The sequence below is a fragment of the Plasmodium inui genome (genome assembly GCF_000524495.1).
Source record: "Plasmodium inui San Antonio 1 unplaced genomic scaffold supercont1.11, whole genome shotgun sequence".
NCBI classification, from domain to species: domain Eukaryota; phylum Apicomplexa; class Aconoidasida; order Haemosporida; family Plasmodiidae; genus Plasmodium; species Plasmodium inui.
In genome coordinates this window covers 628,953-642,168 of record NW_008481845.1, presented here as the reverse complement: position 1 = coordinate 642,168, position 13,216 = coordinate 628,953, and the positions used below count along the sequence as shown (strand labels likewise).

At 40.9% G+C, this 13,216-nt stretch overlaps 1 protein-coding gene across 1 annotated transcript; it reads right to left on the bottom strand.

Annotated features, from left to right (window-relative positions):
* Positions 1-863: 863 nt before the first annotated feature.
* On the bottom strand, positions 864-12,788 carry C922_03024 (hypothetical protein; the record flags this gene model as incomplete). Its single annotated transcript, XM_008818618.1, has 2 exons — positions 864-10,595; positions 10,722-12,788. 2 exons carry the CDS (start codon positions 12,786-12,788, stop codon positions 864-866), a joined length of 11,799 nt encoding a protein of 3,932 aa, XP_008816840.1.
* Positions 12,789-13,216: the final 428 nt, after the last annotated feature.

Here is a 13,216-nt window from a genome sequence, read left to right as displayed (position 1 = left end):
AAAAAGGGTGCACGCCCCTCCTTCTCCTTTCAAGTGTTACAGCGACGTATATTATGTGCAGTAATATGTACATCGTTTTTTTCACTCTTGTTTTGAAATTTTTAAAAAACGAAAAAGGAAAAAACAAAAAAACTTTTAAAAAAACATTTTCATCATGTTCCTTGTTCCGATAAAACCTTTTAACCTTTTCAAGGCAAATAAAAGAATAGGCAAAACGCTATTATTCTGGTCAGTGACGTGGGGCGGGGAATACCCGTACCTAATTAAACAGGCAGCTTATCTCTTCAGGATTCTTGCAGCTATCCAAAGGGGAAGCAAGAGTATAACACATATATTGTGCTAAACGTGTGCCTCTTACGTTTACGCTGCGGCCAATGTGAAAATAAAGCTGGCCTCCTCCATTGTACACTTACCGCTTTCCCGCATTCGTTTCATTATAACACTGTTAAAAAAGAAAATGGAAGCGCTCGTGGGACTATACCTGCCCGTCCCTTACGTATAGGAGCACGTCTCTCAAAGGGACGTTCCCTTAAGTGATGTCTCCCCTATGCGCAAAAAAAAAAAAAATAAAAAAAATAAGCCTATTTGAGAATGTCTTTCTCTTTTTTTTTTCTTTACCAATTAAATTGTAAAGAATTTCACATAGGGTTTGCAAAAAAAAAAAGAAAAAGAAAAAAGAAAAATAACGCAGCTGCACTTCAAACAGGTGTAATATCAGATGGGGGGATTTCATAAGGGAGTGGTACATGCACCCCTTAAGACGGCACTTCTTGCTGATAAACACGACCTATTTAACTCTTAATAAAGCACACGCACAATTTATAGGTGTGGAACTGCATTTTTTCCCCCGTATGATCACCCGTTCAAAGGACCTGATTTAGCAAAGACTCAAGGGGGTTCCTCTTAGTCATTCTCAACAACTCATATATATACAAATACACCTTTGCTCTGCTGGTGCCTTCCAAAAAATGATAAACCGTAATTAGCTTATTTAGGAAGATATAACCAAAGTGCTTATTTTCATTGTAGCATTTTTTACGTATCATGTGCAAAACCAGCTGGATTATTTTTCGGTAGTACGCATAGTTTGATCTACTGGGGGATTTTCCGTAAGTCCTTTTCAGCAGCGTCTTGTGTATATCTATGTAGTAACTTTCTATGGCCCTTCTTCCCTTTCGATATCGCTTATTTTCCCAATGGTTCTTCTCCATAGCGGGTTTTCTGAAGTCAAACAAACTAAAGTAGCTATGGAGGACGACAACATTTTCGAGAAAAACCATCACCTCGTTGATCACAAAACTTAGGTCTTCATTTAAAAGGGACTCCTCTACTTCCACCTTGGTCGAAATGGAATTCTGCGCGAACTCCCCGTTTGGAACTCCCCGGTCGAACAAACTTGTGCAAATGCTAAATAGATTATTGAACATAAGAAATATGTACTTTACAAAGGTTATACATGTCTTCAAATTAGCTTCTTTCATTTCTCTAATGTTCGTTGTATAATCTCCAGTTAAGTTTCTCCCTCTCTGCTTAGCATGCTCCTTTTTCTCCCCTTGATTCTTTACATTAATGAAGAGATTAAAATATTCCATATGAAACAGGTTTATAAAAATGTAATACAAACTCCGATTCAAATTTTTTATAATTTTTATCAAGTCTGAGAAGATATTTAAATTGGATGTTTTCAATTTGCTTTCTTCCTTCCTTATAATGAAAGTGCTTCTAACTTTAAGAGAAATGTACTTGTGGAAATTGCTGTACCAGAAATTCCACAACTCGAATGTGTTACCTTTACTTGGTTCCCCTTTTTGGTTGATCACTTTTTGTGCGTTATTTAGTATAAACCTTCTTATCTTTTTTTTTTCCTTTTTCAGAAGCGCATTTGTAAATATATGGGTGTAATCCACACTGGGGTAGAACAAATTCGAAACGATGTTACTTACAAAAAGGGAGAGGTAAAAGAATATTTCAGAAGTCTTTTCGTAGCTCTCTTTAAAAATATAGCCCATTATGTAGCGATTTTTGGTTATTTTTTCTATGTGCGTTTGGTTGGAAAGCACAATGGTAAGGGGTTCTTCCTTCTCCTTGCTACTTCCGTTATGATTTTGTTGTGCTCTCATTTTCCCTGTCTGCTTTTTTGGCTCTTCAGTTATCGATCCTCTTTCTTCTGACTCACTTTTCTGTATTCCCTTCTTCACGAATGATTCCCTTTCGTTGGAAGTATAACAGGGACCCCATCTTCCGAAAGAGGCCAATTCTTCCTCGCCTTTGCCTCCTGAGCAATCCGCTTCCACGTTTACGCTGCTGACGTAGAGCTTCTCATTTTGGCAATCTCTGTCGTAAAAATTTATCACCGGCATCGTAAAGGAGGTGGGGTAATAAAACGCTATTTCGTCTTGGAACAACTTCTGATGCATCATTCGATCTAACCATAGCAGGATGTTATACCTGGTTATCAGTTTCAGCACGAGGTTGTTTTTGATGTAGTAGGCCACGTCGCAGTTGTTCTGGTCCATGCCGCCGGCCGCGTTCGCCCCATGTGCTGCGTTCTCTTGTGCGCGGCTTCCACCATAGTATACGTGGCCACTACCGTCTTGATGCTCATCGGCGTCGTCATCACTACCTCCGTTGCGCCTCCTCTCCTTCGCGTCTCCACCCCCCACGCAGTCAAATTCCATATCCTGGAGGAGCAACACGCCACTACACATGACTAGCAGAATTAAAAACTTCTTCAACAAATTGTAGTTCAGATAATTACTAAAAAACATGGTCAGGTAAATCTCGAAAATGTTATTTTTATTTAATATGTTCATAATCGTCCTTATTGCATTTTTATGATTCCCCTGAATGTAGTGCAGTTTATCCACAGTCTCCTCTTCCTCCTCTTTGTTGGTAACTGTGTTTCTCTGCTCATTCCCTTCTTCCACATCATTATCTTCATTGTGAAAATCGTAAATCATTCTGTGGCTGACGTTGGACGTTGCGAAGAAGCTCCTATCGATGGTGTTACTTTTCCGTTGTGCGTGTGTTGCACTACCATTGTACGGCCTGTCATCCATATAGTCACCATTCTGATCATACAGGGTGTTGTAATCTGCATTTCGGGTGGAATAGCCCCAATCATCATGTTGCTGCAAAGTGGATCTTCCATGTGGTCTGTGAGATCCGTTTGATCCGTTATATTCTTGGCCACTCCCCCGTTGGTTGTTCGCATATTCTGTATCATAGTTTTGGGCGCCTTCACCCCCGACCTCCCGGCCGCTCCCCCTGAAGTCATACCTCGTGGAGAAAAGAGCCTGTGTCGAAATCATCAAAAAATTGATGACATTTAGCGACGTAAAATTCGTCTTCCTAAATTGGTTATTCAGATACGCGTGGAAAAAATGAACCGAAAAGGTTTTGTTCCTAATCAGATTCTTCAGAGTGTCCCTGAAGCCCTTTTTCTTGTAAATTTCGTTTATTAAAAAAAAGGAGTAGGTCGACACACAAGGGTTTATGTAGTACGAATTGGGGTCTACTGAATATTTTAATTTTTTCATAAAGAAGAACAAATAAAATAGTTCTTTGAAGGGAATTACCAGCATCCGTTGCTTCTTTTTTCGACCCCCACTGTTGTGCATACTCCTGCCACTATTGTGGTACCTTTGCGAAAGGCTATTTTTCCATATCACGCCGTGACCTGCTTCCAGCTCCCCAGTCGCTTCTCCAGATCTCCTAAACGAATTTAATCGCTTCCTAATTTTATAGAGGACAAACGAATTCTCAATCAACTGGTAAAATATGGACAACCCCTTTATGCTAATCATTCTCACTATGACGTCGTTACTACTCAAACAGAATATTAAAATTTTCAATGCATTCATGGAGAATATTTTTATCCACTTCCCAAAGAAGTCAATATCGTTAAGAAGGTATCTCTTTAGCAATTTTTTGTAATTCTTTTTAAAATGAATTTCTTTCATTTTTCTTCCGTACAGTAGATCGCTACTGTCGACTATACAGTCCGTGTTGATGCTGCTTCTGGGGTGATTCTTCTTCATTTTCCCCAGTTTCCCGTTTGCGGAAGTTTTCTCCTTCTTCGTGGCACTCGTTGATGTGTAGTTTCCCTCGACTCCGTTTTGGTAATTTTCATGGTGACCGTTCTCATTGGAGGAGTTTTCCGGGTCAGCATTCACGTCATCGGCACTCTCATTGCCAACAGCATTCTGTTTCCTATCCCTATCTCCCTTGTCGCTCCCCCCATTTTCAAACCCATCCTCTGAAACGTCCCCATGAACTTCTTCCTGGGGCTCCTGCCTAAATGTGGTGCAATTCTTATACGCGTTACCTTCATACGGGCTACTCATAAAAATGCTCGTTCGAATGGTCTTTCCATAGTAAATCATATTTTTGATATTCGTCTTTTCCTCCTTGTCCATTAGATCTAAAATTCTTGTGGATCTGTTCACGCTGTGAATTTCTTTAAATTTGATACAGAACTTGCAGTTGCTATTATTTTTCTCGTTTTTCTTCAAATGGTAAAAGTGTTCCTTTTCTTCGTCGTACGAGATAAGTTTGTTGGAACTTCCAAAGGGGAAGTCTCTTTTTGTGTGTTCGTTCGTCCGGTGCATACCTCCGTTATAACTGTTGTGTGGATCCGTTTCGCCATTGTTGCCATGATATGTGCCGGAGAAATCCCCCAGAGTATCGCCAACCAGACTGCCCCCGCCGTGTGCCCCTCCTCTGTCCTCATCCTCGTTGTTGTCATAGTCTATATAGAAATGAATATCTGGGTACTTCCTTATGTAGTTCTTTATCTTCCTATTAATCTCCTGCATATTTAGCAAGTCAAAATTTAAAAACACATTCTCATGGCGGTACGACGTGTACAAAATTCTAAAGTGATAAAAAAAAATTCTCAACTTTTCCGCCATCAACACAAAGCAAAAAATCAACTTGCTAACTATTAAGCACAGCAAAAAGAGGTAATCATAAATATTATCTTCCAACTTTATTCTATGTGCTAAAAAGAAGGCTTCCCTTTTCATATATTCATTTTGGCTCATTATGCAATGAGGGAGTTTCGTCCTGTAAAGCTTCAGCAGGAGTTCTCCTTTTTTCATCTCCCAGTCTGTGTGGTAGTAATCACTCTGGAGTCTTTTTTGCCTTCTTAGCTGCTCATCATCCGATTGGACACCACTGGGATCATTTGCACCACCGTTGCGGAACGCTTCGTGGTTAAGTTCCTCCCCGGATCGGTAAATTTCCCTTTCGCAACATTCGCTGTGCCCTGATCTGTTCATATTCAGATAAAACAAAAAGTGGTTCTCCTCACTTTCCAACTTCCTGCGCACATTTTCATTCATATAAAAGTAAAGGCACGTCTTATTCAGCATGCTCGTGTTCATATTCAGCCAATCGTGGTTACCATCATTATTTAAATTAAATTCTTTAAATTTCAACACTTCATCGATTAGCTTATTGTCCAGAATGCTCTCCATCGTGACCGACTTCAAATAATGCGAAATGTCAACGAAGAAAATGCTTCTTATGTGGACATCCACACTTTCGAGGGTATATCTGTATGCTTTCTTCAGTCCGTTGAATAGATCCCTGTTTAGCGTTTTCAAACATATGGCTTGCGTTTGGGATTCCTTCTCTCTGCGCTGGTCATACCATTCTTCGTAGAATATTTTTACCAGTTTTAGGATGAACAGGAGGGCGTTCTTTCTTCCGCCATGGCATCCATGACTGCGCTCATCATTCCGCTCACCACTGCGCTTATCACCGTGCTCATCATCACATTTATCATTGCTTCCCCCATGGGTGGTTTTCCCAACCCCTCGTTTGCCCCTAAAGGCTTCCAACTGCTGCACAATCAGCCTCCCTACATGGGCATCTCTGAAAAAGGCCTCGACCAACATTAGCACGCCCTCGTTTCTTAACTTCACATATTTGAGAAGCAAAAAGAAGGCGTAAAAAATGGCATACACTTTTTTGCCCTTTTTCAGCTCACCCACATCGTTCTCACTAGAAATGTACATGTAGTCCTTCATTGCATTTTCATAGTAAAAATGATTCTTCTTCCCTCTTCCACAGAACGCTAAGTCAGTTAGAAGATCGCAAAGATGGCCATCTACCATCCTTTCCAGCTTAAATTTCCCCACATTCTGGTTTAGCATTTGCAAAAGTAGAACTAGCAAAATGCAATAATCGTTTCTTCTTCTTAACGTGTCTTTTGTGAAACTCTCGTTATGTATCGTGTCGCCACTATTTCCTCCATGGTTAACGACGTCGTTATTACCACGTTGGGTGGGGTGACTGCTTTTTTCCAGAGAATTGAGTACCCTCCAATCTTCGCGACCAGCTGCGGGATTTCTAACGAATCCGTTTTGGTTCTCTCCAGGGGCAGTGCCGCCACTATTTCTACGCCCAGCTTCATCTTCTCTTCCGCCCCTTTTCAAGCTTTTAAAAACCCCTTTGAAGACAAAAAACGTGACTCTTTCGTAGCACCTCATCATACACTCACCCTTTGGAATGTCATTTTTGTAAAAGTAGCCATAAAAGTAGAAGAATGCGACTTCGCATATTCTCCTCACGACGTCTTTTCCGTACTCTCGAAGCAGTTGTCGCATTCGTTCTTTTCTACTTAGCAGGTTTCCCAAAAAGTACAAAAGCGATAAAGCTATAAATAGGCAATTTTTATTTTTCACCTTCTTCGTGCTTAACAACAGAAAGCTAATTCTGTTTCGCTTTCTATAAACAGATCTGTATGCGTGTGCGAATTTTTTCAAATAAGTTTCGGCTAGCATGGCTGAGAAATTTTTTCGAGGCAGCTTAAATACTTCTTCGTGCGTTACGCTCTCTAGACGGTGCATATCAATTTGATCGAACAGCGGAGGGGTATACCTATTTTCCATCAAGTAAAGAAAAATCATAAAAATGTGATTCTCCTTGGTGCTGTTACAGGCTGCTTCCTCTGGGAGGGCCTTCAAATCGAAAAGGGCCACGTACTTCTGGAGGACATGCGCTTCTACTTCTCTCTCGACATCCCCGCGCCGTTGCAAATGTGTTCGCTCGTTTTTGATGCCCCGAAAAAAGCAATGTTGGGCGGTGCTTCTATCGGAGGTGCCATTTCCCCCCCCCCTGATGCCGTGGCGAATAATTCTTTCCACAATGGTGCAACTCAACGGGCAACCGCTATCGCCGTACCATTTCTTAACGTACAACTTGCACAGCTCATTTAGGATGTCGCTCGTTTCGCCTTCCAAACGTTCGTCTTGCGTAATGGTGTCAATTAGTAGAGGCACCGCGGTGGCGCCTCTTCGGTGCATACGTTTCATGCCATTTTTTAGTCCAACCTTCAAACCGTTTCTCTCCTTTTCGATACGCATAAGGTTGGCGAAAAAGAGAGCGATATGTTTCAAAAGAAAGGATCTGCAGTTAGCCATGACTTCCTCTCCCCCATTTGGATCATTTTCAGTTTGGTTACTGTGACCCTTAGAGGAAGTGTTTCCCACTATTAACTTCTTCATAAAACATTCCTTCTCGTCTAACATCTGCAGCAAGGACAGAATCATGAGGGATAATTTCCCCTTAATTTGTTCGTCCCGCTTGTGTGTGTCCTGTTCCGCAATGATATGGATCAAACGAACAAGGCTCTCTCCCACCGACTTCTTATACCTCTCCCTTTTTAAATTAAACAGTAGGATGCTCTTATGCACGTAACAAAGGATAAGATGCGCGAAGTGGTAAACAGCGACACGATTCGTTTCAAGTCCCTTCTTCAAATGATCCAATAACTTTACAAATAATCCATTTTTAAAAATATGAACAAATAAAGAACACATGGATCTACTTAAATTACGCACCCCTTGAAAGAAATTATTTGTGTCATATTTTGGATCCCCCTGTTCTTTTCTACTTCCACAACTAGCGATTACATTCTGAACATCTTCGTACCTTCTTGTGTGTTCTACAAATGCATGAATCTTTGTATTTACACTGGCACTCATGGCAAGGAACGCATCCACCGTTTTGCTGATTTTGTCAATCAAATGTAGCAGCGTGTTTGAGTGAACATTACCGTCCCCATTTAAGTACACATAAGTGGTGAAAAAATAATTAACTATGAGAGTGCTAACATTGCACAGGTTGTAAAGTAGCAGTTCAGCTTCTTCACATTTTTTCTTCGTCCCCTCCAGGTGATCTACGCTGGTGTAATAAAACGTAACGTTATTATGTTGCAAATAAATCTCCAACAGGGTTTCACCCTTCTTTGGAATGACCTTATCAATCTCAGGATTACCACTTTTTTGCACAAAAAAGAAGGAACCACTTTGATTATTACTTGCCTCGTCAGTGGCACCCTTTTTCTGTACCTCACTGCAGAGGTGTCTTATTTCTTCCTGGTACTCGCCTGAAATTTTCTGCCCCAGCTGAACCTTCTCAACTTGCCATAAGAAGCCATCTATGCTTTGTAAAAATGTTGCAAAACTGACAAAGGCAGCCTTCTGCTTGTTCGATTCGTTCTCATATGCTACTTTCTCTTTGGACTCTTCCACCATGTTGGTTACACCCGATTGTGGCTTCTCACTTGATGGATTAAACGCGGTAGCGTTGCTGGGTGTACTTGCCCCCCCTTCGCTATCACAGAGGTTGTCCTCAGTTTGTAAAAAGTCCTTCTTCCTGGTAAACGCACAAAACAGTTCGCCTAAACTTATCTGGTTCTTTAACCTTTCTCTCAGGCTAGGATAAACATAGGGGTTCAACAACAAAACATATTTTACATAATCCAGGTAGTTTACATACACCTGTACGATGTCCTCGAGGGTGTAATCGAACACATCGCCGGCTCCTCCTTTACTTTGCTTCTCCTCCTTGATGACCTTCATAATTGGTATTCCTTTCAGCGCGAAATTCAGGTTGCTCGTGAAGAACAGCTCTACTAGGAGGCTGAAAAAGGGGGAGGATTCGCTCCTAAGCGGGTTCTCCTTTCGGAATTCGTTTGTACTTTTCCCCGCGGCTTTCATGGAAACTTCCCAGACAGCTTCATTAGGTGCGCCGCTATCAAGGTGCACCGCCCTACTTCTATGCAAGTTAAAGAGGCGACAAAAAACGGACAGCGCAATGACGAACTGGCGCAAGCTACGAATGGCCCTCAAAAAATTCAAAAACAAAAGCACATCATCCACATGAGAGGAGTCGAAAAATTTCGTCTTCCTCAGCATTTTGTGTATAAGGGTCTCCACGAAGGAGTAAAACGCCTGCTGCACATCTGACGCGTATTCCTCCTGTGGTGAAAGCACATTCTTCTTGTAGTAGGTCAAAATGGAAAACAAATTATCCAACAAATGGTAACTTTCGAGGGGGAAATAACACTTCTCAAAAAACAACTTGAGGAATATCTTGTACACATTCTCGTTAACATTTGCAAACAATTCAAAGTTTCTTACTTCTATAATTCTCTTCTGACTGTACAGCTCATTTAATAATTTTTTCTTCAACTCGTAATCGTCGAAGAGGTTGATAAAATTCGTCACTAGCACAAAATGGTACACGTACAAATTGTCCGTATTTATGTGGACGTCATTCAGGAAGTAGTGCAACTGAAGGATGTCCTCGCGTTTTTCCTGATTTTTTTCACTTCTCGTATTCACTATCTCATGGTCCCTGGCGCCGATGTTAAAGGTGTAGTCATCGGAGTCGCTGTCCTGAAGAGGGTCGGCTTCCAAAGTGCTGCCTGCACCTGGTAGATTGTTTCTTTTGGCACAGTTCCCGCTATCACGGGTATCCCCCCTACACACCTCATTATTTTTCGACCCCTTAATCTCATTTATAATGTACCTATTTATATAGGCAATGTCGAACAGGTAGTATGAACTAACGAGGTTGTAAAAAGAGAGGGATAGATCTTCCTTTATGCTGTTCATCAAAACGATTTTGTTCACCCCTTGTGGGAAGGGCAGGAACGAATCCAGGGACAGTACAAACATGGAAACGCATTTGTAAATTTCGAAGGTGTAATGCAAGTAGCACATAATAAAATAATTGTAGTAATTGTGCTTATCTCTCTTGGTGAACATTTCTACAATATACTTGGTAACATTCATGGGGATGAAAAAAAACAAAACTTCTTCAATTTTTTTCTTGTAATTTAATTCGTTATCCAAATGATGCAGATAATTGTTGGCTTCTTTCACATTTTGCATCACCACTTTTGGATCGATTATCGCTCCTTCACTGTTCTCTGTAGACCCCTCTTTAACCGCGTCGTACAATTCTATAAATACTTTGTAATGAATTACCTCACCACATAGCTGTAAAAAATTGATATTTCGCACCACTTCGTTATTGACACTTTGGTACGAATACCTGTATTGCAGCATCCTGGGGGGAGTTTCTCCCGATTTGTTCACGCAGTTGTTGTTTACTAACTGACTGTTGCAGCTTTCTAGTTTCTTTTTCTTCCTTCTCAAATTATCCCCCTTCTCATCGCTTGATGCCTCGTTGCTCATTTTTCTCTTCCTCTCACTTGTCGCGAGTGCAATGGCCCCTTCATCGTGGCACAGTCCCGGTCTGTCCTCACCTGGGTGTGTACCACTTCTGGTGCTCCCCTGCATGGCGCTACGAGGAAGGGAGAAGTACCTACTCACTTGGGTGGGTAATCGGCCCATTTCTTTTCGCCCCCCCCTGGGAGTTCTCCCTCCATTGGTCCTATGCAGGAAGAATATTTTACTAACATCAACGAAGAGAAGCAGAAACAAAAACAGGTTGTCGTCACATGTTAAAACCTGCAGTTTGCTGCTGCCATAGTAGAGGTTAATAAAATGCTGGTACTTTTCTATACTGATTACAATAATGTAATGGTTAATAAAAAATTTTATTTTTAAGTCGGTTAAGAAAGAGAGGAAAGCATTATTCACTTTATTCTGGATTTGCTTTTCATCATTGTAGGACTTATCTCTCAACAGAATAACTTCCTCCTCTTCTTTCACATAGCGCGTGATTAAGTACTGCTTCGTTTCTCTGATGCAAGTGGCTATATACATTTCTAGGTTTGCGAAGATGAGGCAGATTCGACGAAGGTCTCTTTTTTGTATTCCCATCACGAACAGTTGATTTCTCGCTTGTGCGTACTTTTTACTTTGCATTTTTGTGATGCCATCGAGCAAATCACCATACATGTTGGATAGATCACCTCCCCTGTCCTTCCTGTTGCAATTTACGGCTAGGTAATACGAGGATGCGGAATGAGAAGAGCCGGATGGAGAAGGCCTTTTTTTTCCCTTCCTTTTTTCCTGCCCTTCTTCATTCTCCTCTCCATACGAACACTTCAAAAGGAAGATACAATTACAATTAAACTTCGCATTTTTGTATATTTCGCTGAACTTCCTCCTCTTTAACAACTCGTTTATAAAAAACAGCACCGTCGTGTCCATCTCACTCTGTACATCATTGAAGAAAATTCCCACCAATTTTATCACATTAAAAAAAACGTTCATATTTTTATATGTCTCACTTTTCTCCAAAATTTTGTAAAGACACAGAATAATGTAGTGTCGTAGCGTTTCCCCACTGTTGCAGTATATTTTGCGTATCTCCTCACAGATCGTGTGGAAATAGGTGTGTATTCTGTCGCTCCTGGTGCTATCTAAGTAGCAGTATGCACACATGACTAAGAACGCCACCCTCACTGCTTCGAAATCGTCCTTGCTGACGGCTCTGCAATTCGGATTATCCTCATCTGTGTCACGTCTACTTCGCTTTGTTCTTTTTTTCTTCCCCCTTTCCCTATCTACAATTCTCTCTTTAAACATTTTCGTTTTTCCGTTTTTCTTCTTTATTAGCATTTCTGCGTAAAACTCGAAATTTTCCACACTCCCGTTTTTTTCCCTCTCATTTGCTACTCCCCCTACAGCACCCCTGTTCAGTAAGTGCTTATATAGGAGTACCACTTCGTTCTGAAAATTGTAACTGCAAAGAAGAGTTTCGTCCTCTTTGATGTAGACATCACCTGTGGGGTGGTTCGTGCACCCCTTCTTTGTATCACGAGAGTTCCCTTCCGCTGATTTGTCGTCATCTTGTGAGTCTTCTCCCAAAATGGACTCATCCCCCATTGGAACACTTTGATCTTCCTCGCCATCAAGGATCTCCCGCTGTGCCCCCTTCACTTTGTCGTCAATCTCGTCATCCAGCTCCTCCTCACTGTCCTCTAAATGGGTCAACTCATTTTTCCGCTTCAACTCGGAAACAGTTTTGAGATTCTTTTTCAATTCAATCAAATTTAATAACAACGAGGAGGAACGAAGAACAAAATGAAACTTCTCATGGAAAAGGAAAAGGTACAGAATGACATTTAAAATAAATATTCGGTTATAACTGAAGTTGTTCAAAATGGAAATTTCGAGAAGGTTGATTTGTTCACAGAGGAAAAGACCTACATTTCGGAAGGCTTCCGATGTGACAAACTTTTTTTGGCACTCATCATCCGGGTGTATTTTCCCCAACTTGTTCCGAAGGAGCCAATTGAAACTATAAAAAATTATTTCAACATATCTCAGATTAATGTTGTGCACTGACTTGGTTCCCTTAGTTTTCGCAGCCTCCAAGGATAAGACAAAAATTATCACATCGAGGTATTTATTTTCGATTAAAACATCCACACACACGTTGTAATCTTCCTCAGCGAGGTGTCCATTATTTTTTATCAGCCCATACAGGCTTTTTAGTCCTCTTTCGATCTCCTTCTCACTGTCGCTATTCAGCTGGGAGCATATTCTCTTCATCGCGCTTCTTAACTTCTCCATAGTGCAGAATTTCAATTTTGGTTATTCATGACCTGGAGGGTTCATATTATGGACGACTTCAAGTGTGGATACTGTACCTCGCCGCTTTGGAATCTTACCCAATTGATCGATTTGTTTGTTCAAAAAAAAAAAAAAAAACGCGTTTTTTCTTCTCTACTTGTAAACACAAAACTTTTTCGTTCCTCCCATTCAGTCGCATTATACAAATAAAAAACAAAGGGGGGTATATATACTATCCAGTGCGGAATTTTTTTTTTTTTTCCTCCTTGTTACTTATGCTTCCACATATAGGATGATGCGGCCGCTACGCATTCGCATAAGTTCTGTAGAGGACGCCCTAAAGTTTGGGGTTCCAAATAAAAAATTCACTTCAAACACGAACAAATGGAAATCTCACAAAAGTACATTTTGTACATAAACATAAAATG